This window comes from Micropterus dolomieu, linkage group LG23 (genome assembly GCF_021292245.1).
Source record: "Micropterus dolomieu isolate WLL.071019.BEF.003 ecotype Adirondacks linkage group LG23, ASM2129224v1, whole genome shotgun sequence".
Classification (NCBI taxonomy): Eukaryota; Metazoa; Chordata; class Actinopteri; order Centrarchiformes; family Centrarchidae; genus Micropterus; species Micropterus dolomieu.
In genome coordinates this window covers 34,604,718-34,629,781 of record NC_060172.1, presented here as the reverse complement: position 1 = coordinate 34,629,781, position 25,064 = coordinate 34,604,718, and the positions used below count along the sequence as shown (strand labels likewise).

At 40.8% G+C, this 25,064-nt stretch overlaps 1 protein-coding gene across 21 annotated transcripts in view; it reads left to right on the top strand.

Moving 5' to 3' along the window:
* dlg2 (discs, large homolog 2 (Drosophila)) overlaps positions 1-25,064 on the top strand; it is a 247,198-nt gene that overhangs the window by 93,194 nt on the left and 128,940 nt on the right. Inside the window, exon 1 of one of the 21 annotated variants that reach the window (XM_046039077.1) lies at positions 22,868-22,948. The exons of the other annotated variants lie outside the window; for them this stretch is intronic. Coding sequence (XP_045895033.1) covers positions 22,919-22,948 — 30 coding nt within the window. The 5' untranslated portion in view covers positions 22,868-22,918. Of the gene's footprint in view, positions 1-22,867; positions 22,949-25,064 lie in introns of those variants that run through there. 21 annotated transcript variants of the gene reach the window in all.

Below are 25,064 nucleotides of genomic sequence, written 5' to 3'. Positions count from 1 at the left end.
CTGATGCAATAAGGAGGTCGTTAGTAATTTTCACCAGTGCTGTCTCTGTGCTATGATGAGCTCTAAATCCTGACTGAAAATCCTCAAATAAACTATTGCTCTGTAGAAAGTCACACAGCTGTTTAGCAACTGCTTTCTCCAGGATCTTAGAGAGAAATGGAAGGTTAGATATAGGTCTATAGTTGGCTAAAACATCCGTATCAAGTTTGGGCTTTTTCAGAAGAGGTTTAATTACAGCTACTTTAAAGTACTGTGGTACATAGCCTGTTGATAGAGATAGATTGATCATATCTAGTATAGAAGTGCTGACTAAGGGTAAAACATCTCTAAGCAACCTAGTCGGGATGGGGTCTAAGAGGCAGGTTGATGGTTTAGATGAAGAAATTATTGAAGTTAGTTGGTAAAGGTTGAGGGAGGCAAAACAGTCTAAACATATATCTGGTTCTACAGCTGTTTTATGTATGTCAGCATAAAATAAGTATTTTGTTTTGGGCAGATCAGAAGTAGATGGTTACCTGAGCGATCTAAGAAAATACCTGAATATTTTTATCAAAGCCAGGGTGCGACCTCCTCTCCCTCGGCCTGTACGCTCCAGCGCCCACTTCCTCTCCGGCGGTAGACCTACTATGGGTTGTGTTGCCAGTGGGACCAGCGCACTGGATGGTCAGTGGTCATTCCCTCTGGCTGGATGAAGTCCAATGCTGATAATCCATGTGTTACTGCAGCTGGAGGCTCTCCGCAGCGCCGCACGACTTCCTAAATTCTTCCATCTCACAAAGAAAATAAAGGTCAGGTTCAAACTGAACGTTGAGACAATATTAGCCTCCGGTACTGCAGCTATATAATATTGTCCTGTTTTTCAAACTAAAAACCCAGTTATGTTGATGTTCAACCTCATCTTAATTACATTTAATCAGGTACCGCCATCGCCCAAGTGTATCTGCTGCAGGTGTAACACACAAAAAGGACTTAAATATCAAAATTAATATTTTTCTGATTTGGTTTTGAAATAATAAATAATAATCAAAGAACGAACCACACATGGATTATTTTCCCATGTTTTTGTGTATGTGTGTAATTAGGACAATCTTTCTTTTTACTCTGTCCTGACCAGCAGCCTGGTGTACAGTATGAGGAGCTGTGCCAGAAAGATTTTGCTTTAACAAGGGAGTTTTAATTAAGTCCTTTCTCGTCTTTATTATTTATTTAATTATGTACGTGTACATATTTGCCACCAGGCTGGACAGGAATGTGGAAATGTAGGTGGGGGGCACAAACATCACACAAACTGACACCACAGAGACAGGAAAGCATGTGCAAGAGAATGGGGGTGGGGGGTGAGAGGTTGTGGGGTGACAAGAGGAAACAACAGAGGAAATATACCAATTGCCGAAAGCGAAGACACCTGCAAAAGAACGGGAGGGGGCAGACAACAGGAGACAACCAGCTGAACAGCAGACATAAAAAAACAACTGAGGGAGAATAAAAAGGAGAAATGCTCAAACAACATAAATACACAACACAAATAAACAACACAGCGCAGCAGTGAGAGCCGGAATAATAACAATTAGTTTGAATAAACATACAACATTTTTTGAAAGTGGTCCAGTATTACTATTTTTATTAATGGAGTCTGGTGGTTTTGATGAGAGTGAAATAGAGACTAGAAAAACAAAACAAAAAGGATCTTACTCTTTAAAAAAGGTCTCTCTCTGGGATCCTTTTCATAATGTTGTCAGACACTGTAATAACTGTAATAAAACAAGCACTTTAGTGGACATACTTTGACGGGGCCAATTGCCCACTGGGATTATGGATGGGATGATGCAGCCTTGTTTCACTTCTGTTGACTGCAGTGCGCTCGCTCCATACTGGACCAATTTCAACAAATTTCCCAATTAGTCACATAGACACAAAAACATGGTAAAATGAGATTGACAGTGGGTTCAAATCCAGGTTGAAAGATACCAAAGTTACCCTTTAAGCTTAATGGTATTTATTTTTGGCACCAAATATTGGTGGCTGTTGGTTTAAATCCAAATCCCACCATCCTACATCCTAAAAATGCAATACTAGTCAAACCTCACACTCAAAACACAAACACACACACACACACACACACACAGTAAAAACTCTGTCACAAAGTCAGTGGAATCCAGTGCTGCCATGCTCTGCGGATGAAATTAAAGCCAGTGTGTTATTAAGTTCCAGCAGTCTGCCCCAGCAGCTAATAGCCAGGGAGACAGAGAATCTAATTCATTCCACCGAGCTGACGGCTCTCGTCCTTCACTCCCTTCCCTCGCTCTCTCTATAACACTGCTTAGTCGCTCAGCCCTGAGAGAGAGAGAGAGAGAGAGAGAGAGAGAGAGAGAGAGAGAGAGAGAGGATGAACTGAAAGCAAGAGGTAGAGGATGAATGAGAGGGAGAGAAGCTAAGGAATGATTTCAGGTTGTTGGAGGAGGAGAGGCCAGCTTCTAAGCGTTTTTAGTGTGTGTGTTAGTGTGTGTGTTCTGGTTGATGACGCACGCTTTGCTCTGAGATGGCGTTCGGAATCCTGATTGCCTTCAGCATTGTGGAGGAGGCATCCCAGTCCTCACCAGGGGCCCACATGCAGTAACGTTTGTCCGCCCTGGCTTCTCTCCTGTGTGAGCGTATGTGCGTGTGTTCTCTTGCTTTTCTCCTCCCCCTTTCTTCTTCTTCCTTCTTCAGCAATTCTTACTTTTTTTTAAAAATCTTTTCTCCTCACTTCTTCACACTGGCATCTTTTTCTCCATCTTCCCGCTTTTTTCCCTCTAGTGGTGATATTAGTAGTGATGAATTTGAACATAGGTTGAGAGCTCCTTTTTCGTCTGGCCAGCATGGACTGTCTGTGCATTGTCACCACAAAGGTAAGAGACACAGCATGAATGAATGATTCACTGGACCAGAGAGGGGATGTGAAGGAGACAAGGACTGAGACCGAGAGAGAACGAGCACTGTGGGAGAATGAGACATGCTGTGAAGCAGGAGGAAAGAAGCTCTGTTTGTGTGGTGGTTATTTCTGAATGTTTGGATGTGCACGCACATTTTTGTCTCCCCTCACTGTCCTGATAGTTTTCCATCACCTCATCACTTGCATGAAATGCAGAGTTAACTAAATGATTGTTCACTGACTATAGGATGCTTTCAGCGGATATATTTACTCTGGGTTATTATCTCCTGAGAGAGCAAGTTGTCATGGTTAGTCAGCCAGCTCGTGTTTGTGTGTGAGAGAATGATTCAGTTCTTCCCTCTAACTACAGTTTGTGTCAGTCAGCAAACTAGAGAGAGTCCAGCTGCCTTGTCTGTTGACATATGACAGCGGGAGTTGGGTTGAACTTTTTGTCAGCCAGCTCGTGGCTCTGCTGCAGCCCTCTGCTCAGACAGCACACCGGCGCTTCTCAAAGCTGTGTGTCCACTTAGCTAAGTGATAACAAAATGTTATCATTCTAAAAAGTTTCATATGTTTCGATATTGATAATTATCACGATAAGTATCAAATAGTTATTTCTTTTGAGTTTAAAGGCAGATTTTTGCTCCTGAGTGAAAGTTGAAACCAGATGGCTAATTTTGGTTTTAAACTCTTCTTCTTTATGGTCAGAACAAACATTTGATGCCAAACAGTGGATCACTTCACAAATCTGATGTAGAACATTCAAAACAATTTATAATAAAATCTTTGTCAACAAATATGCATGAGTAAAATTAAGTAAAACCTTTATTCAGGCCTTTTTCCTCAATTTAGCTGCAGTTTTTCATTTGAGAAGATGTTTACTCGGCCACTATGTATGTATGTTGTATGTATGCTTGTGGTTGTGGTGTTAGTAGGTTTTTTATGCGATATGTATGTCATGATTCGAGTAACTGCACCAGCAAGCAAACAGCATGGGGCATTCATTGTTGAGGTGAGGTACAGAAGTACAGAGAGGGCAGTGATGTTTATTGAACTTTTCTAAACAGCTCAAAATTGTATTTTGTCCAATACATTTATGACTAAATACATTTATGATCAAATACCTGTAAAACTAATGTCTTTCCCATCAGCCTCAGCTGTACTTTGTGTTTAGATAATGTTAACGTGGTCATTGTTAGCATGTTAGCATGCTGACAGAAGCATTTAGCTCACAGAGTCACTAGCATGGCTGTAGACCCTCAATTTTGTTTACTGTTGAATAAGCAATAATAATTGAAAGTTTCATTTTTTATGATGTTTGCATGCATGTAGCAATAGTGAACAATATTGAACAGATTACTCCTTCAGAAGCCTTCTGGCTTCTTGCATGGACCATTCTAAGTGAAACTGACAAAGCTGTCTTTGACATTTTCGCTGAAAATCTTTTTTCTAATTAAGTACTCCACATCCAGTTAGAGAGTTAGGCCAGGTCCAGGATGGAAACATTAAAAAAGGACACATACAGTACATCTCTCCTTTCCTTGCATATTGTAATGCTGCTATCAGAGTTTAGGTGGGGCGAGAGTAGGGATGTCCCCGAGGATTTACATAGTTGAATCAGAATTGTCAAGGATTACATATAGTCGACTGATAGTCGAATCTGTGTGTGTGTGTGTGTGTGTGTGTGTGTGTGTGTCGACGGAGGGTTACACACGGTAGCTATGCTTTAATCTGGAGACGCTGCAGTCTCTATTCATAAGTCAGTGTAACTTACACTGTAAATTTCCTGCTAAACTGAGGCATATTGTTGACCCTTTTCTCTCTGCTCGCCTGCTATTCTCCGGTCTTGAGCATGTCTGCCAACTCGCCGTTCCTTGCAGGTCTATTCTAAGTACTGTTTAAAAATGATATAATATTCTTGTGTGGTTCATCAGTGGCGGTAGATGATTCGAATGTCCCGTAAAGTTCACACACAGATCCAAACAATTCTGCAAAACACCGGCGCTGCTAGTGCTCTCTCTCTCTCCCTCTTCTACCACAGGAGCACACTGACGCCCCTTACCTTAAGGGCTAGGGTTACAATTTTGGATTTTTTCATGCACTTAAAAAGTTTATTAGAAGCTTCTTTCTCTTCAAGTGTTTATTTACAGCATTAAATGTTAATATTTACATTATAACAGGCTGTATATTAACTTATTGGGAGAAAACTGGTAGTTCTATGTAAAATCAGATGTTGAGCACCCCCGTAAAGCCAAAATAGTATAATCCACGCATCATAACAGCACTGCGAAGTTGAATCAGGCTCCACCTATAAAATCATATCTTTGACTATTCGTGGTCAGCCCTAGGGAGGAGTAAGTGCAAAAGCGACAGTGTTTTGTTACTAACATGGCAGCGTTACAGTGTGAAAACAGGCAATACATGTTTTCACACTGTATACAAGAGTAATACAAGAGTAGCTTAGCACATACACTGCCCCTGTTTGTTCCCCAGCGGTGCTCTGAGTTTAGTTTAACGATAGTGGATTTAACAGGATGTTTGTAAGAGTTAGGGAAGTTTAGGAGTGGGAGTGTCCTTGGAAGGCAACAGGCCCAGTGCATTCTGGTTGTTAATTATGCATTTTTACTTTCTGAGCAAAAGGGAATACCTCAGCCCTTATTCTGTTTTCTCTGGTCATGTAGCACTAATTTCAAAAATATTTGATCTTTCTACTGCAAAGACAGTTTTATGAAATACCATTTTCCAGCTGTGAAATAACCCTTTAAATATATTTTGTTGATGTAGGTAAAAAAAATATAATTCATGGGTACTGACAAACATTTGGATTATCATTTCTTTTACACCCAGTGTAGTATGAAGAGTTGACATTGAAAAGGTCTTCCCCACCGTGTGTATGTCATCCTTTGCTAGATGGCATGTCTTCAGTTAGCCACAACGCTAGCCAAGTACTAACACCTTCTTACATCTTAGAGAGGTTATTTTAGCTAGAGCTGAAACTATGTAATCAGTCAATAAATCTAACAGACATCAGTTAATCATTTAAGTTATTTAAGATGCAAAACAAATGTCACTAGTTCTCAAATGTCATTCTCAAATATGAGCTTTGATATAATGTTATGTAATTAACTAAATTAAATGGTATGAATTAAATTTATCTGGACCCTGTTTTTCTGTTTTTCACAAAGTGAGAATAAACCATTCTTCTTTTCCTGTAAAAACAACTTTGCATACTTTAATGTAGAGCACTGGGGTTGAATACATATAGGCAATGGCTGCCAGCTTGAGGCGGCCTACACCTGCACGCACAAACAGATTGAAAGGCACTGCATTTCATTTTAATGGCCCACAGTTGCTATTACATCTAACTTGGTAGCTAAAATTTAATACATAATATGCATAACAAAATACAGCATTTGAAGCTGAGGTTATGAATGGTTGTAATCAACATACCACTTATATAGCAGTCTGGTGGAGCTAGTGCCCTTGAAAAAAATCACAAGAACGGTTAATCAAGAAAGTATCCAGGCAATAATTAAAGTAAAGCAAAAGTTTTTCTGCCAAACAGCTGCTATAATCAAATCAATCGTTAAATATCGAGGAAGTGACTGTATAATGTGAAAGTTGTCTCTTGTAGTGTTGAATCCACAGAGAATTATCTGCTAGCCTCTACAGTCCCATGCTACTGAGTGTATTTCAGGTCACTGTTTTGGTTTAATGGCTGGCAGCTTTACTGTTTTGGTTCAGTGTCACTGCTCTCTTATAGTGTTGTTACCAGACGCAACTGTGTTCAGCTAAGGGGCTAAAGACTATCCCAGCATGTTGAAAAGGCAGAATACATGTTACCACAGGGCTAACTCGTGAGAGTTTCTCACAGAGACCAAAACTGATGGTGTATTCTGTAGATAAAGCTTAAATAAAAGCCTACGAGACACAGCTGAGTTGCGAGCCTGCCCGAAGCCAGTATAGACCATGGATATATAAAGAGAACTGGATACAGCGTTGAAGGTGGGGCTCTGCTCATTCTTGTGTAAGCTGCAAAGTGGCGCATGAAGCCAAAAAAGTTTGGCTTCCGGTAATTAATCTAAATGCCGCAAAATGGGTGCCATTTAATAAAACAGAACGTGTCACACTCTCTGTGTGCACTGCAGTTTGCTCATTATCCACGCCCACACCGGGCTCTCACATGTGCCTCTAAAAATAGGCCTACGTGCAATCAGAAAAATTATTCATAAGCAGTGTGCCAGTAATTTTTAAGACAACAACCTACCGTAATCCCCTTCCCCCGCTAATCGTTCAAAACATAGTCGGACTCTGTGACAGAGACGGAGAGACACGGAGATATCATCAGCAGCTGAAGCGGTAAGACAGAAGAAAACTGGGTGAGGATAGTTTGGGTTTAGCTAGCTGACCATTTAACGTTAGCAGTATCGGTGCCTTTTGTTGTTCAACATGTTCAACTTTTCACAGAGCCGATGTGCTTGTCCGTCACTTTTCGTCAACCAACTAATCACAGCCTGGATGGGGCGGGGCATTAAAAAAAGTTAGTAAGTAGCATTAACAAATTAGAGACCAATATTATTTTTCTTTCACAAGGATTAAATTAATAAAAGTAACCCACAGAAATGAAACTGCTGTAACTGGATTTAATATTCAACTAGTGGTAAAATAGTATACTATAACATGAAATTATAATGAATGTAGTAATTAATATATTATTGATATAGGCAACTAACAGTGTACTATTAACTGAACAGTATACTCCTCATTTAATGTTATAATATTATACTAATACAATGAATACATATCAGTCACTCAAATTTTAAAAAGCACCCCCTGTTAGTGCGTGTACGATATATTATACAGTATTCAGCTCTACTACCTTATGTATTCAGTTCTCCATAATGAGTGCACAGCATAATGCTATGCAGTTTTTATTCCATAGCCATGTTATGTAATGCTTCTGGGAATGACGTGCTGTGGTTCAGCATGAGAGGAAAATAGGGGAGGTGGGAAAAACTGAGAAACAACTCCTACATGAGTGTGTTGATACTCTGCCATTGTTGCTGTTTTTAGATTAGCGCTCTCATCTGGATTCTGACACCCATTTGGTGAGGTAATGCAGCAGAGGCTTCTCTTTCAGACTGGTGAAAACAAACATACAGTGGACAGGTTCAGGTAGACTGAACGATGAATTGTTGTCAAATTGAAATTGCAAATTACATTACATTTCTTCTTTCAGCTGACGCTTTTATCCAAAGCGACTTACAATTGCTATGTATGTCAGAGGTTGCACGCGTCTGGAGCAACGAGGGGTTAAATGTCTTGCTCAGGGACACAATGGTGAATCGAACCCACGTCTCTCACACCAAAGGCATGTGTCTTATCCACTGCCACACCACCACCCCGTATTGAAATAGAACAAATTATTTCTGTATTTTACTGTCCTGGTATTATTCCCTCTTCTTTTCTTAAATTTGTTGGCTGATGGCTGAGTAGACTTTGTGAACAGTCAATAACATGGATTCACCAATTACAACCCAGGAAACAGGCCGAAAGAGTGAACTCAGGGTGGAACAAGAAGTCTTTGTTGTTCTTTATGTTCTGGTGGATGATTGAACAATAGTCATATGGCTTGCACACTATCTTTTGTTTAGTTTTTTACACCAACATGACAATTAATAACCGCACATTGAAGGTCTACATTGGAATTTAGATATTAGATACACGAGCCATCACTTGGCTTATTTTCATTGGCCAACTTTTGTATTGAAACTCAAACTGGAGTATTTTCTGTTGGCTTGCTGGGATCCAGAAAAGGAAGTTTTTGTTGAGATATGGATTCTTGTGGAGATTTGAACTGAGATAAGCACTCATTCACTGGTGGTTCAACTGTGGGTTTTGTATTGAGTGCTGGCTTTATAATAGGCTGTGGTGAACATATTCTTGTGTGCTTTGTATTTCTTGTTGTCTGCTGGTACCTTTGAAAAACCTGGTTGTTAAGGGTTCTTTGTAATGCTTTGTGTGTAAAAATATTGAACATTGAATGACAACATTATGTACATTAAATACATTATTCCTCTGTTTAGTGCTTAGATTTTAAAAGTGGCCAATACAATTTCTGAACGGCAGACAAAAGAAAATTCTTGCCTGCCACAGTGGCAGGAAGTGAAAAATGTTAATTTCAGACCCCGGTTGCGAGTCTCCACATTCTGCACCTTTTTGATATTTTGTTGCACTCTTTGTGAATTGCAAATAGTTGACTGTCCCCACAGCCCCTCTGGGTCTGAACAACACATTTAATTTTTACTAGCTTGAGACACTTTCCCTACTGTTTCTAAATTGCACCCTGATATAAACCTTTTCTCAGAGCTATGCAGTCAACAGTGTGACCTCTGATAAAGAGATTAATGCAACCTGTTTTTAGCTTTGCCTAATGTTACTGCAGCTATCTGTTGCTAACAGTTAGCTAGCCAGCTTTTTATTGAATCGATTAAATCTATTTTAACCTCCCCAATATTAACATGCTAGTTTGATAGTGAGTACTAACAGCCGGATTAGTTGTTTGTCAACGCGATTGAGACATGTTGCGACGCCGCTGCCCTGCGCTCGTCTCTGCTCGTCTCGCTCTGGTAGACTCATCCTCAGCTTACTCTGGAAGTCTACTTACTCTTGCTACAGCGTGTTATGGCTGCGCCATGGTTTTGATCTGTCCTCACACTGGCGTCAACGTCCACTGGAAGTGTCGCAGAAGCGTTTCAGCAGCGGAGCGTGTAGCCTGCCCACGTTGTTGACTTGTTCATTTGTCCTTTTTGTGCTTCTGCTACCTTCTTCACAGCCCTCTGTGACCCCGTTTTGTTACAGTCAATATGATTTAACATGCAGGCTGCAGATCCAACAAGGAGCAATCCAGAATCGGAGTGTTTTGCCTGCCTGATTTTGCTATTTGATGTTTAGATTTTGTTGATTTGGTAATCAGTGCTTGCTTTTTGTGCTTCTACTATGATTAAGTAGTTTATGTAGTTAAATGATTTCTTTATGTGTCTGTTTTAACCGTGTTTATTGTTTTACCATTGGGTGTTTTATATTGAAAATTGATCTGACTCTATGCTGTTCTGTGTCTGACTTCCTGCCCAGGTTGATCTGTTCTGCTTGATGTGGCTTCCATCAAAAATAGACTTACCTATACTGGGACGGACTGCGGCATTAACTAGAATGGGCGCGATTAGCTCTGGGAACCGCAACGCAGCCTAACATGACACCGCCGGAGTCAGTGGACTTTGGCAGTTAGTGGTTTATCGGGAACACGCGTTCATGTGTTTTGGGATGTGTGGCTTTGGAAGAAGCTGTGAAGGGAGGGGGTGGGAGTTTTTCTGTTAGATTCTCAAATTTACCTTCAAAGGAATTTAATGTCTGAGAAAAAGCAGATGTAAAATCTGCAGCAGTTCCCCTGACAGACACACAAAGGGAGAAACATGCTAATGAAAACATTCATTGTACAGTTACTGTACAGCAGTTCTCCACTCAGCTTAGTTTTCCTGACATTTAATGACTCACAGTAGCTCCAGTCCAGTGTGTTATGATTGGAGCAGCCAATGATACTTGGCCGTTATGTTATTTTTATCTGTTTAAATAATCTAGTCAAAGGAGTTTAAATGTTTTACCAAAAATCTCCCACACATTTTTTTGCTGAGCTGACAGACTACATAACTAATGTTTCCTCTTATACAGCCTTCTCCTGCAGGACGATGCACACCAGCAGTTCCAAGAGTGTTCTCTTCAACTTAAGTTCAGCAGCAGAAAACAGCAGGCTTATTAAATATCCCTCTCAGTCTTTTGCCTTAGAAGCACAGACCTTGTCTTTCAGGTGAAAACAAAAACAAAGGGCTGAGTCGACCCTTTTCTAAGCCACACCCCCCTTAGTTACCGTTTCTAAGTCCGACAAACTTTCGGACCTGTCAGACTTATCACGCCGTTGCCATTGTCTATTTCTGGACTCCCTGGAAAAAAATTGTCTAATTTCTGGAAAAAGCAATCACAGAAAGAAGCAGACAGTTTTGCAGTTGCATTGTGCATTTGAAGGTTGTATTCAGGCTGTCAGACTGACTCACGATAGCTAGCTTTAGCTAACTAACATTTGTCTGGATTTATTTTAGGTTTTGCAAAGGGAATAAATCATACTTCTCCTTTCAACCTCTCAGGGTTGCAACTGTAAATAGTGCCACAGGAACAGTGTTTCACCATATCTTGGAAAAATATAGCAAAAAAATAAAAAGCTAGAAAACACTTTTTGCATTAGAGTCAATGGAGCGCAGCCATGAAAGTGTCGGACCTCAGTTAGAGTGAGTCCTATATTGCGCTGTGATTGGCCAGCTGCGTATTCTGGGCGTCAATTGTATTAAACGTTTTTGGTGCAGGAAAGCAAGAAAAACTAAAGCTAAAACAAACTAAAATGCATGCTAGAACGTATGATTTTAGATATTTTTTGGAGACTATCAAGCTTACTTCAGAAGGCACAGACAACAGTACAGACCTGCACTATACACTTGCATTGCTGAGCATTTGCGCTACATAAAAAATGAATAAAACATGTTCAGTGATACTGGCAGTGAGCACAAATAGAAACATAGTGGATAGACTTTATAGAAGATAAACTATTTTGTGATGGTTGTTAATCTTTGTTAAAAGTATAGTAGTAAATGATTTGAAATGTGTCACAATTTGTCATGTGTGCTGGCAGGAACAGGTTTTAGGACCCAAACGCAGGACACAGAGGCAGAACAGGTACAGTTTCTGGGTATTTACCCAGAGTTCAACAAAGGGTAAACCAGAAGCAGGCAGGCAGGCAGGCAGGCAGGCAGGCAGGCAGGCAGGCAGGCAGGCAGGCAGGCAGGCAGGCAGGCAGGCAGGCAGGCAGGCAGGCAGGCAGGCAGGCAGGCAGGCAGGCAGGCAGGCAGGCAGGCAGGCAGGCAGGCCACACAGCAGTGGACAAACATACAACAAACCAGCAACAGCTGACCAGAAGTCACACACATTTAAGCACTGGCTAACGAGGAGGGCGGGAGCACAAACAGGTGATACTAATAAAGACAGCAGACAGGCAGGCAGAGAGACAGCAGGTGAAAACAGACAGACACTAACAAGTTTCAAAACACAAGGCAAGAATCTAACTGGAACTCAAAACACATAACAGATACTGAACAGACCAATAAACAAACTGAGTCCTAAACTAAACCGGGCCGGTCAGACAGGAGGTGTGACAAAATGAATATACATTCTATAGTGTTATCTAGTGTAAATCATTGTAATGGAGCCCCTGCAGATCTGATACCATCCTGGAGCTGAGAAGCACTGACAGCATTTGCCTTCTGAGTTCTCCTTCCTTATAGGGGAAGGTCTCACCAAGCATGCTACATTGCTAGGTATCCTGTAGATTCAGCAATGCTAAGTCAGTGGCTGTGTTTGGGATGCCACCTTCGGTCATTTCTATTTCATCTTCATCAGTTTCATCTTAACACCAGCTCATCCACCCCCAGATTTCCTCCTCCGCCATCCTTCTTCACTCCTCATCCAAACCCTCTCTTTCCTCCTCTTCGTCCCCCAGCTCAACTTCACACTCTCTGAGGAAGAAATAAATAAGAAAGGAATGTCGGGGGCGGGGGATCCGATTGGTTCTCTGTTCACTAATGCTGCTGAATCGATGGACTGTTACCATGGTAACAGGAAGGCTGGCACCAAAAATACATTCTATACATCTTTAATACCTCCCCCTACATTCAGTTTGCCAACTGGTGCATACCACTGTTACCTCACTTCCCAAAGCAGGATACATGTTGCTGCTGTCTGGTCTAAACTTTGTATAATATATTATATTATATAAATATGTACTGTAGTGTTTTTGAAACACTACAGTACATATAAAAGTGTAAAAAAGTAACATGATCAGAATCAGAAGGAGCTTTATTGCCAAGTAGTGTTTAACACATAGGTGGAATTTATTTTGATGATAAGGTGCTACACGCAGACAAACATACAGTTGACATAAATAAATAATATATAATATATATATATATATATATATATATATATAAATATGGAATTGACAATGCAAGTTATATAAGAATATTAAAAAGCACTATGGTGTAGTTGTTCATTCATGTGCTTTTATTACTGAGAACCCTTGTGTGTGTGTGTAAGGAGCTCAATCATGTTGAGTAATGTGGAATTTATGAAAGCAAAGGATCATAACACCCAAATATAATTAACCCACTTTGTTGCCTAAAGCTAACTCAGGTGCGAGCTAACTGCAAAGCTAATATGGCATCAGGACGATCTGAGGCCAGAGCTGCAGCTGCTACATGACAATGTAATAATTTGACATCTAGATCTACAGTACTCACAGAGGTCTGTCAGGCTGTTCACTGTGGCTTAATCACAGTTTCTAAAATGGTTACCCACCCTGTCTGAACATAGCTATTGATGAAACAAGTCCAGCTGGTTAATAAAAACGTTAAATTAACTTTAACTTTATGCACGCTCTTTTGGGTCAAATGTGTGTCCAGCTTATCAAACTTTAGCCTGGTGTCTGACCTGCAGTGCAGCTGGGAGATTTCTTTAGCCACACTAGCAGCGTGGCACTAGGGAGGGCAGTCTTGGTTGGCCAAGAGGATGGGGTCCAGAATATAAATCCTTATCATTTTGAGTAGGGATGCACGATAACTATCGATCCGATAAATTATCTGCCGATATTGGGCATATTTTCATTATCAGAATCATATTGGAAAATTAAATTTCTGCCGATAATTTAGCCGATAAGAATCAAATAATGCTTTAACGTGCGCCGCTGCTGTTGTCACACTCTGGGCGTCATGTTGCTGTGCCTGGATAGAGCCAGGCAGACGGGGTGCAGGCAGCTAGTGCCAACAAACAGGTTGTCGATGGTTTGAATGTTATTTACTGTTTCAGAATAGATGCTCTATTGCAATATGGCATCAGTCCTTCCTCCTGTCCTCCTGTCCTCCTGTCCTCCTCTCTTCTCTCTGCTGTGGTTCACTGTGCCACATTTTAAGCTACATGGCAAACTAAGTTGAACATTTAGACGACAGCTTTCAATTTAGCTCGTTTGTAACATTTGGCTAATTGCCAAACTAACGTTAGCTGTGCTTATATAAAACATAGAGGATGAGAGACTGTGGACAGGGCAGATTAAAATAATGCTTTTTACATGTTTATCAATACATCTGTTCAACAAGCAAGTATAGTCTTTACTCACAAAAGTTTTATTGCGTGTACTTACAGTAACTAGCGTAGCTGTCGACAACTCAAGTAGTTTCGAGTTAACGTTACCTTCACTTCACCATCTCCACCGCAGGCTCTCCCTCTGCTGGACGCTGTCTGTGTGTGTGCAGGAGTCGGCACAGAGAGCAGAGAGAGGCTGCAGCCTGATAATAAACAGTATGGCTAAAAAGCTAATAAAAAGCTAATCTCTAGGTTTATGAGATTAATATAAAGCTAAGCTAAATCATCGTCTGTGTGTGTTCGTGTATATGTGAGAGTGATTGAGGGAGGGAGAGACAGTAAGTGTTTATACAGTAAGAGGAAAAAAACATTTTATCCAAGACGGTGTGCAACATGCTGGAAATAAAATGTTCCTTCTACTACTTTTAAGTCCACACACACAAACACACAGCCACAGATTTACACACACACTACTCACACACTATTCCAACCACATTGTGTACACATTTGTCCTGTTTTTCTCTGATCTCCCTTTAATTCCAGCGATTCCTGCACACGCTGATCACATTCCAGCAGACTTTTCTCAGTTTGCTTTCTTCTTCCTCCGGGGAGACACACATTTTCACTCCCCTCCTTTGACAGTTAAGTCCCGCCTGCTTGCCTGTGAGCCGTGATGGAGCTTTGCATCAAGTGAACGGTCTTTTTATTGGTGTTTAAATTTCCTTACAGAAACAGTGGTCTGGCCGCCTTAGTGTGGTACAACCAGAGGATTTCTCTCACTAAGGGAAGCTACCTCCTCCGTCTCATCTGATACTGCAGCTCTTAGCTTTGCTTTTTGTTTCTAATCCTTGAAGAAGATTTAGCAGTTATCCACCTCCTTCCTACATGTTACTACCAAACTGCCATGTTTTTTGCATGGTACTGTGCTCTGAGATCAAACATGCAGGTAAGGGACTTCCAGGAGACTGTGTGTGTTTGTGTGCAGTGGTGTGGGGAGGATGTGCATGTGAATCCATGTGAGTGAGGGAGGCAAACTTGTAGCACAGGTGTACAGGTGGTGTTTTATCTATTTATTTTTCTTTGCATGTACGTTTACCGGCTCTCTTGTTACATAAGTCTTTTCTAAAACTGGAACGCTGTGTGAGTACAACAGCAGAGCTTGTACAATAACCAGTAATTTTTATCTTCTCTCCAAACTGTCGTGCTTCTTAACAATGTTCATGTGATGATGCTGTTTGATCATTTAAAAAAAAGACTCCTGCATCAGTGTTTAACGAGTGATCAACAGTGCATGTCATAAGGTTGTATACTTGCACAGCAAGTGATATGTATTTGCATTTCTTGGTGTGTTTAATATCAGCACTGGCCTGACTCATATAACTGCTTATCCACTCCTCAAGGCAAAATATTTGCCAACATTTTTTCATAGCTTAAATATTATGATAATTACCAATTTTCCATTTGCACCTGCTTCTGTGAAAATGGATCACAGGTTGAAATATGGATGATGGCATTGTCTGTCGGCCCAACCCTATGTGAAATATGTATTTTAAATACATGTATCATAAATACTGCCCATCCCTGATAATACCTATAATATGACACATCTTACACTCAAAGCACTGATGTTACGCTGTGTTGGACCTCTTCCACAGTTCAGTTCTCATTTCTGTAATGTCACCCAGGCCTGGGAAAAGGGATCATCAGCCATGGCTTTGCAGAAATCCTTTTATCACCATTAAGCCTGTGACATTCAGGGGAATGAGACTGCATTTATATTTTTGTCCACTCTTTACACATTAACTGAAGCACTGTAAAAACGAAGCTTGATGTATTACTGCAGAAGATGTTGCAAAGACAGAATGTCAGTAATTCAGTTTTTGTCAAACCAGTATTGTTGAATAAACTTATTGTTGACACGCCTTCCAAACTGATGATGTGGTGAGAACTTAGCACGGAAATTTGGCCTTCTTAAGCTTCCTGAAGAAATACAGGCATTTTTGAGCTTTCTTCCACAGTGTGGAGATGTGAGATGACCATGTCAGGCTCTCTGTGATGCTGATTCCCGGGAACCTGAAACTGTTCACCTGCTCCACTGATGTAGACAAGAGTGTGTGTCTTTATCTCCTTTTTCCTGAAATCAATGATCAGCTCCTTAGTTTTGCTGACGTTGAGCAGTAGGTTGTTCGCTGTACACCACGCTGCAAGATTATCAATTTCCTCCGATATGAATGTCTCGTTGTTTGAAATCCGGCCGATGATGGTGGTGTCGTCCGCAAACATCACAACAGAGTTCTCTCCATTTCGGGGGATGCAGTCATGGGTGTACAGCGTGAACAGGAGGGGGCTGAGCACACAGCCCTGGGGGGCTCTGGTGTTGAGAACTAGAGTGGAGGAGGTGTGTCCGCCAATCAGAACTGAGTGGGGTCTGTTTGTGAGGAAGTCCAATGATGTTTTTCCTTTGCTGGACTAGGTTTTGTACTTCTGTTCACTGTGGTACCTGACTCAACACACTAACTCTGCTAACACTGTAGCAGTTGTGCAAACATTTCAAAATCATGTATATAAAGGAAATTCTGCTTTGAACTTTTCACCGCAAATATACGTTGATTATTTGCCCTGTACAAATTAACTATATATATGTACAGTCCCCTCCAAAAATATTGGAAAGGTAAGGCAAATTCCTTTGTTTCTGTTGTTTACTGAAGAAATCTGGGTTTAAGATCAAAAGAAAGAGTATGAGACAAGAGTTCAGAATTTCAGCTTTTATTTCTTGGTATTCACATCTAGATGTGTTAAACAGTCACCACAGTCATAAACTGTTTGTGAATCACAGCTTGAGAGGGTGTTCACTTGATTACTAACACAGTGTACACTGGTCGAGCTGCGTGGAGATTATTCACAAAGCAAATTGACATTATAAGTTATACATTTGGTCTTGACTGTGTGAGAAAATTGATGTGTGGCGTGACAGCGTGTGAAAAGTGTCAAATGAGTGAATCTCGCTAGACAGGTTTTCCTCTGAAAAGAAATACTGTCACGTTTTGATCTCGTCATGTCCCTAATACATACTCAAAAGTATTGTAGCGTGTCTACTTATGTTTTAATAAACTTATGAGAATTAATACAAAATTATGAATGTTAATATTCAGAGAATATTAATTCATAAAGCTCTCGTTTTCGCAGGGCACCACCGGAGATTTAATTCATCCAGAGTCTCCAGACCTCTGGCTAGTGGATCAATGTAAGTTAGCTCGACGAATAAAGCTTAAAAAGAACTTGGTCGTTCTTGAATTAAAATTGTGTAACTTAACGGTCTGATAACTTTTAACAAACAAAAGAAAAGAAAATAAAACAAGTAAGTTGCTGGAAACGAGGGAAAAGTCCAGGTCGCGTGTGTGGCTTGAAACGAACAAAGAGCCTTTGCGGCACCACGTCGAACTTCTTAGGGCGTTGCCGGGAGACGGGGCACGCTGGGTGCGTGCTGAAGTGCAGTTGAAGAGAACAGGAGAAGAGAGAGCAAGACAAGAGAGAGCGAACAAGAGCGTGTGTCGATGTTTTTGTTTGTTGGGGCGTGGTTCCCAGAGGTCAGTCCTTTGTTCCCCTAAGGGCTTGTTTCTGGTTTCCTGAGAAACTGTCTTTTCTTTAAACTTTTAATATGTCTATTCAAAAATCTATTTGCGCGTATTGTAATCAAATATCTTCCCACAATCAAACCTTAATTGTCAAACGGGTATACCGTTCTTAGTTTTAATCATTATATAAAAGGAAAACAATTGTCAGTAGTTCAACCTTAAGGTTAGCATTTCCTAGGAATCACATTAGATGAGAGGAACTTAACTAGCTTTCTGGATAATATTGGCTGTTACACGTTCTTACTTACGGAATATAAGCAAGATACACGAATGGCATCAGATTATGAACAGTTAAATACAGAGTGACATTTATACATTAAACGGCATTTCAGAACGATGGCATGTAATACTTATTTTGTCCACTTAACAATCTTCTGCTCAGGATCTGGGGAATTTAGTGATTTAAGATTAATTCGAGCTGGAAAATTAATCGAGCTTAGGATGACATTTCTTTATCAAATCCTTTCTAAACAACAAAGCATTGGTTACAACATAAAATGAGGCAATGTTAGGTGACATTGCTGAAAATTAAAACACTGCAAAATTTACTTATTTAGATTCTTTTCAACAACAAATATCAACAACAACATGGTAACATAACTACTCAAATGGAGTGGAGAGACCTAGTTAAGTAACTTAAAGATTAATTAAACAAGGTAATGCTTTGAGTTTTGAGGAGACTGAACTCTTTGTTTACACAAAGAGTTCAGTTCTGTCTTCTGGTGTCCTGGAGTTTCTCACGTCTGGGCGTGAAGAGGAGAATATCCTTTGATGTGAGTAATGTAATGTGATGTAATCTCTGGTTAGTGTTTCTCATTTTCATTTTAACAGTCAGGCACCGAGCCTTAGTTTTATGATCGAACTGCCCAGAAACAGCACTTAGGGAAAGCAAACCTTTCACCTCTTCCTTTGGGGTCTCTTCAGCCGTCTGTTGAGAGTTGATATCTCTCACCCCCCCCCCCCCCCCCCCCCCCCCCCCCTTCTCTCAGAGAGAGAGAAGGAATTTTGAGTCTCCAAATTATTTGATATAAAATGCACAAATCCACACTGTTTGTTCGCAACAGTATAGAGGGTATGTGTTGTCACTTCCCCTTCCGGAACACGCTGGACTGAGTGGCAAAACAACTGTTACCATGGCTGCGTTTAGCAAACTGGGAGTAAAGCAAGTGATTATTTGCTCAGATTAAAGGCAGTCCGACTCGACAGTGATCCTAACTGCTTACCAAAGAACCAGTGGTCCAGCTCTTTCCCATTTTAGATGTGTTTTTTGTGTTTTAGCTGATTCAAGCTAACGCTGCTGCTTGTCTTTCTGCCACTCAGTGAGCGTAACTGTGTTCGGTGACATCATGCGCATACCCGCTATAGTCTTATAGTCTTCAATTTCAGATTGATTCAGGGGATTTGTTTTTGCTATAGTGCACCTATAGTTCTGTCTGGAGGGCAGGAGAGTGAACAGTTGGTAATGGCTCTCAAGAGGTGGCAGCTGGATGCCACCTTTCCTGAAGTCAATGATGAGCTCTTTTGTTTTACTGGTGTTAAGAGATAAGCTATTGTCTGAACACCACCTTGACAGGCACTGGAGCTCCTCTCTGTAGGCAGACTTATTGCTGTCTATCAACCCTATCACATTGCTGTGAGAATTTGGGGCCGGAACACAGTCGTAGGTGTAAAGGAATACAGGGGGCTTAGAACAAAGCCCTGAGAAGCATATAATTGAGTTCATCTGCACAAATGGCTTAGAAGCATATAATTGAGTATCATCTGCATAAAAATGAATGTTTATGGAGCATTTCCTGATAAGATTGCCTAAAGGAAGAGAGAGAAAAATTGTCGACCAAAGAAGGCTTCTTCAGATTTTTGGTGTTGGCAATGCATGGTGTTACACTCTGTAAACTGATGGCCAGATCTCCTCGGCCAAGTTACATTAAACAGTGCTGTGTATGTCCAAGAACTTCTTCATCAGACCTGACACCTGGCTCACGATCATTTTCATAACAAAATTTCAACTAAAGTAAAAATCCTTAACTCAGAGGTTTTGGGTAAATATTTAAACTTCCTGTGTTCTTTTAAAATCACACTTTGGCTGAGAGTATTTTTGTGGATGATCCCCTCAATACCAATTGAGCATCGTACGTGAAAGCCTTTATGATCACAGTGTACCCATCTTCTGATGGCTTCTTCCAGCAGGATAATGCACCATGTCACAAAGCTCAAAATCATCTCAAACTGGTTTCTTGAACATGGCAATGAGTTCGCTGTACTCCATTGGCCATCCACAGTCACCAGATCTCAATCCAATAGAGCATCTTTGGGATGTGGTGGAATGGGAGATTCTCATCATGGATGTGCAGCCGACAAGTCTGCAGCAACTGCGTGATGCTATCATGTCAATATGGACCAAAGGAATGTTTCCAACACCTTGTTGAAAGTATACCATGAAGAATTAAGGCAGTTCCGAAGGCAAAAGGGGGTCCAACCCAGTGCTAGCAAGGTGTACCAAAAAAAGTGGCAATTGAGTGTATATCTGTTTGTGTGCATTTACATGATTTATTTTACAGCTGAACAATGATCTTGCTTTGTAAAACTAGTGCTTTGTGTTTTCCTTCTGTTCATTGTTAATGAATTTTAATGGTTATTCAAAATTTCTGAAGTTGGTGGAAGGTATTAGGGACCTCACAAATGAAAATACATTCAGGGCCCAGATATTAAGATGATCTAGATTTTTGCAATAGAGATTTTTCAACTTTGATTGTTTTCACATATCGCTGTTAAAAAAACGGCGCAAAAACAGGCAAAAGTTAAGAAAGTTTTGTTCTGCAGGCGAAAGTGACCCAATTTTTTTTGCTCATATGTGACTCAGATCTGATCTTTTTATTACAGTGTGAACAGGCCAAATCACATCGAATCGGATCTTTTCCAGTTCGGATTTTGGCTACTTTCAAATGTGGTCCAAATCAGATACAGATCAGGATTTCTTTCTTCACTTTGCTATCATCTGCTCACAAATTCCCTTTCTTCCACCTGAAATCCACCGGGTCACAAGCTCTCTTCTGAATTATGTGCATGCTACTTGTCCGTGCAGACAGAGAGAGAGAGTGAGGAGTGAGAGAGTTGTGGGACGGATGTGTTGTACAGTGCCAGAAACTGTCATGGAAAGGAAAGAAAGTTGTGAACATTTGTCACAATCCGGGAGATATGTGACCCTGGGAGTAAACCGGGAGAGGACAATGAAATACAAGAGTCTCCAGTGAAAATCGGGAGGGTTATCATGTATGACCTAACCGGAGCTAACCTGTGTTGTTCCTTGTTTGCTTCTGTATGAAAGCGTGCTCAACCGACCACTCAAACAGAAACATTCACACACATTCATACACTGGCGGAACAGCCACCAGAGGCAATTCGGGGTTCAGTATCTTGCCCAAGGATACTTCAGCATGCAGCCTGGAGGAGCCGGGGATTGAACCGCCGACACATGTGGGTCATTTTCAGGCCGTAGACAGTACACACTGGAGTCTTATATGGACCTCATTTAAGCAATAATGTCAGTAATGTCAAAAAAATTGATCTGGGAAAAGAATAGGGATTGAGCATTAAGGCCTGCGGTGTGAATGAAGCCATTGTGAATGCAGCACTAGGTTATGCTTCTTTTTGCCAGACTAATGCCATTAAGCAGACAATACAGCAGCTGTACTGACACAGCTTTGTACAAAATGTACCTTCCTCAGCCAATTTATGTTTATATATATAAATTTGCTACATATATTTATTTATTTATGTTACTCCCCTGCTGTCATTCAAAAACACAATGTATGGAAACTTTGCTTACACAGAATAACACAACCTTCAAAATTAACGCTCACAGCTACCGATTTAAATGATCACATTATTCTGCATTGAAGTCAGACTGTTTTGTGCTCTGGTGTGTGTGTCACCATGTGAAGTGTCCGTGCTGCAGCAGAGGCTGTCCAGCATGTGGTTCCCTCTTGGCTGAAACTTTGCTTACACAGAATAACACAACCTTCAAAATTAACGCTCACAGCTACCGATTTAAATGATCACATTATTCTGCATTGAAGTCAGACTGTTTTGTGCTCTGGTGTGTGTGTCACCATGTGAAGTGTCCGTGCTGCAGCAGAGGCTGTCCAGCATGTGGTTCCCTCTTGGCTGAAACTTTGCTTACACAGAATAACACAACCTTCAAAATTAACGCTCACAGCTACCGATTTAAATGATCACATTATTCTGCATTGAAGTCAGACTGTTTTGTGCTCTGGTGTGTGTGTCACCATGTGAAGTGTCCGTGCTGCAGCAGAGGCTGTCCAGCATGTGGTTCCCTCTTGGCTGAAACTTTGCTTACACAGAATAACACAACCTTCAAAATTAACGCTCACAGCTACCGATTTAAATGATCACATTATTCTGCATTGAAGTCAGACTGTTTTGTGCTCTGGTGTGTGTGTCACCATGTGAAGTGTCCGTGCTGCAGCAGAGGCTGTCCAGCATGTGGTTCCCTCTTGGCTGAAACTTTGCTTACACAGAATAACACAACCTTCAAAATTAACGCTCACAGCTACCGATTTAAATGATCACATTATTCTGCATTGAAGTCAGACTGTTTTGTGCTCTGGTGTGTGTGTCACCATGTGAAGTGTCCGTGCTGCAGCAGAGGCTGTCCAGCATGTGGTTCCCTCTTGGCTGAAACTTTGCTTACACAGAATAACACAACCTTCAAAATTAACGCTCACAGCTACCGATTTAAATGATCACATTATTCTGCATTGAAGTCAGACTGTTTTGTGCTCTGGTGTGTGTGTCACCATGTGAAGTGTCCGTGCTGCAGCAGAGGCTGTCCAGCATGTGGTTCCCTCTTGGCTGAACTCCCTATAGCGAGGCGGGGTGTGGGAGGGAACTTGTTTGCCGCAGTTACCGATGCAGCGATGGGGAAGCAATTCATTGCTGTCCCACAACACTGACAACGCTTGCACACACACACACACACACACACACACACACACACCGGCACAATGAGCAGCCAGTCTGAGTGCTGCCAGAGAGCAGGCAGTTTGAAGAGAGCACTTCCCAGCTAGAGAGAAAGCAGGGTGAATCTCCACACACACTTACAATCAAACACACAGGTATGCAGGGGGAGAAGGAAAAGAGCGTGGAGGTAAGGAAAGGCTTCACAGTTTACTATTTACAAGTGAAATGTGAGTGAGAGGATGAGCCACTTGCTGTATGTGGGTGTGAATGTGTGTGTGTGTGTGTGTGTGTGTGTGTGTGTGTATTCGCTGCCAGCTCAGCCTGCAGACTGGAGTGGTAAGGAGCTTGAACTCTGTAGCAGAAAACTGCAGCAAAGTATCTTTTCTTCTCCAGTTTTTTCTTTTCCTCACCACGTCCTTCTCTGCTGTAGTTTCCTGCTCTGACTCTCTGTGACGTCTTACCACAGTGAGGTTCAACTACACAGGCTTATAGACCTAAGCCACTGAATCATTCATATATGTAAATCTCAGTGGTGTGGGATAATAGGTCCTTTTGTGTGCTAGAATCTGCTTTATTTGTGATACAGTTCAGTAAAAAGAAGTGTTTTTTATCTCCTGAACACACACAAAACAACCGGTGTAATGAAGAGGGATGTCATGCTGAAAATATTTTTGCTAAGTTGAAAATGAACCAGTTATGATTTTGATGATCTATTAATTGCTTAAGTCACTTATGATGTAAAACTACCAAACCAGCTTCTCAAATATGAGTATTATTTTTTATTTTCCATTGACTTACTACTTCAATTTTGGATTGCTGTACTTACTTTAGTTGTGCACACACAGTTGTCAATAGAGCACCTTGCATTATTTTATGCATTATTTTGGGCTTGCTCACTTCCAGTTTGATCTCCTGTTAAAGTGGTTTAGATAATCCTCATTTGTTGGTTGGTTTGTTAAGAACCTGTCTGATTGTATGTTTGTGTTTCTTGATCTTAGAATGTTATCAGATCTCAGCAATTACTTTATGTGCATAGTGATAACAGATACAAAAAATGGCCAAACTGCAAAGATAAGTTGCAGTTAACAGGAACTTTCCTTTAAAAGGTGGGGTATGTGATTCTGGAGAAATCCAACACCATGACAAATACCATGATATAGAGAAAGCAAGTTATGTTACTAAAGTTAGCTAAGTTATGGGTAACCAAACTGTTGCTACAGTTGGTGCTGCAAAGCTAGCATAAAGCTAACATGCAGAGAGGTCGAGATGGCCCCAGAGCCAACTCAGCAGCTCCAGACAGTGATGGGATACAACTATTCGGCTACTATAGCTAATGTCACAACAACAGCAGTGGCAACCTTATGCACCTGGGGACCCAGTGCAAATGTGGGGCCCAGCATTGTGATGGAGCTGTTGGCACAAATGGACAACATTACTTTTATCATGAATTAGGGCTGGCTGATATGACCAAAAATCTTATCTCACTAAAAACATTTCATACCATTCAATATCGATAATTATCACGACAAATGTCAAGTCATTATTTCTTTAAAGTTTAAAGGCTGATTTTTTGCGCCTGAGTGAAAGTTGAAGAAATCAGATGGTTATTTGTGTGGTTAAACTAACACTTGATGCCAAACAGTGGATCACTTCAAATCTGAGGTAGAACATTAAAAATAATTATTTTCCTTAACAAAATATCATAATAGAAAAATTAAGTGCTAATTTGTTTGCAATTCAAATAAATTAAATCAAACATTTATTGAACATTTTGTTATTGAGGAAAATTATACAGTGGGGGAAATAAGTATTTGACCCCTTGCTGATTTTGCAGGTTTGCCCACTTACAAAGAATGCAACGATCTATAATTTTAATCATATGTACATTCTAACAGTGAAAGACAGAATCCCAAAGAAAATTCCAGAAAATCACATCATATGAATTTATTAAAATTGATAACCATCTGATGAGGAAAAACAAGTATTTGACCCCCTGGACAAACAGCATGTTAATATTTTGTAGAAAAGCCATTATTGGCCAGCACAGATGTCAAACGGTTTTTATAGTTGGTGACAAGGTTTGTGCACATTTCGGCAGGGATGTTGGCCCACTCCTCCCTGCAACCAGCCTCCAAATCATTCAGGTTCCGAGGCTGTCGCCTGGCAACTCGAATTTTAAGCTCCCTCCAAAGATTTTCAATTGGATTCAGGTCTGGAGACTGGCTAGGCCACTCCAGAACCTTGATGTGCTTCTTCTTCAGCCACTCTTTTGTTGCTTTGGCGGTGTGCTTAGGGTCGTTGTC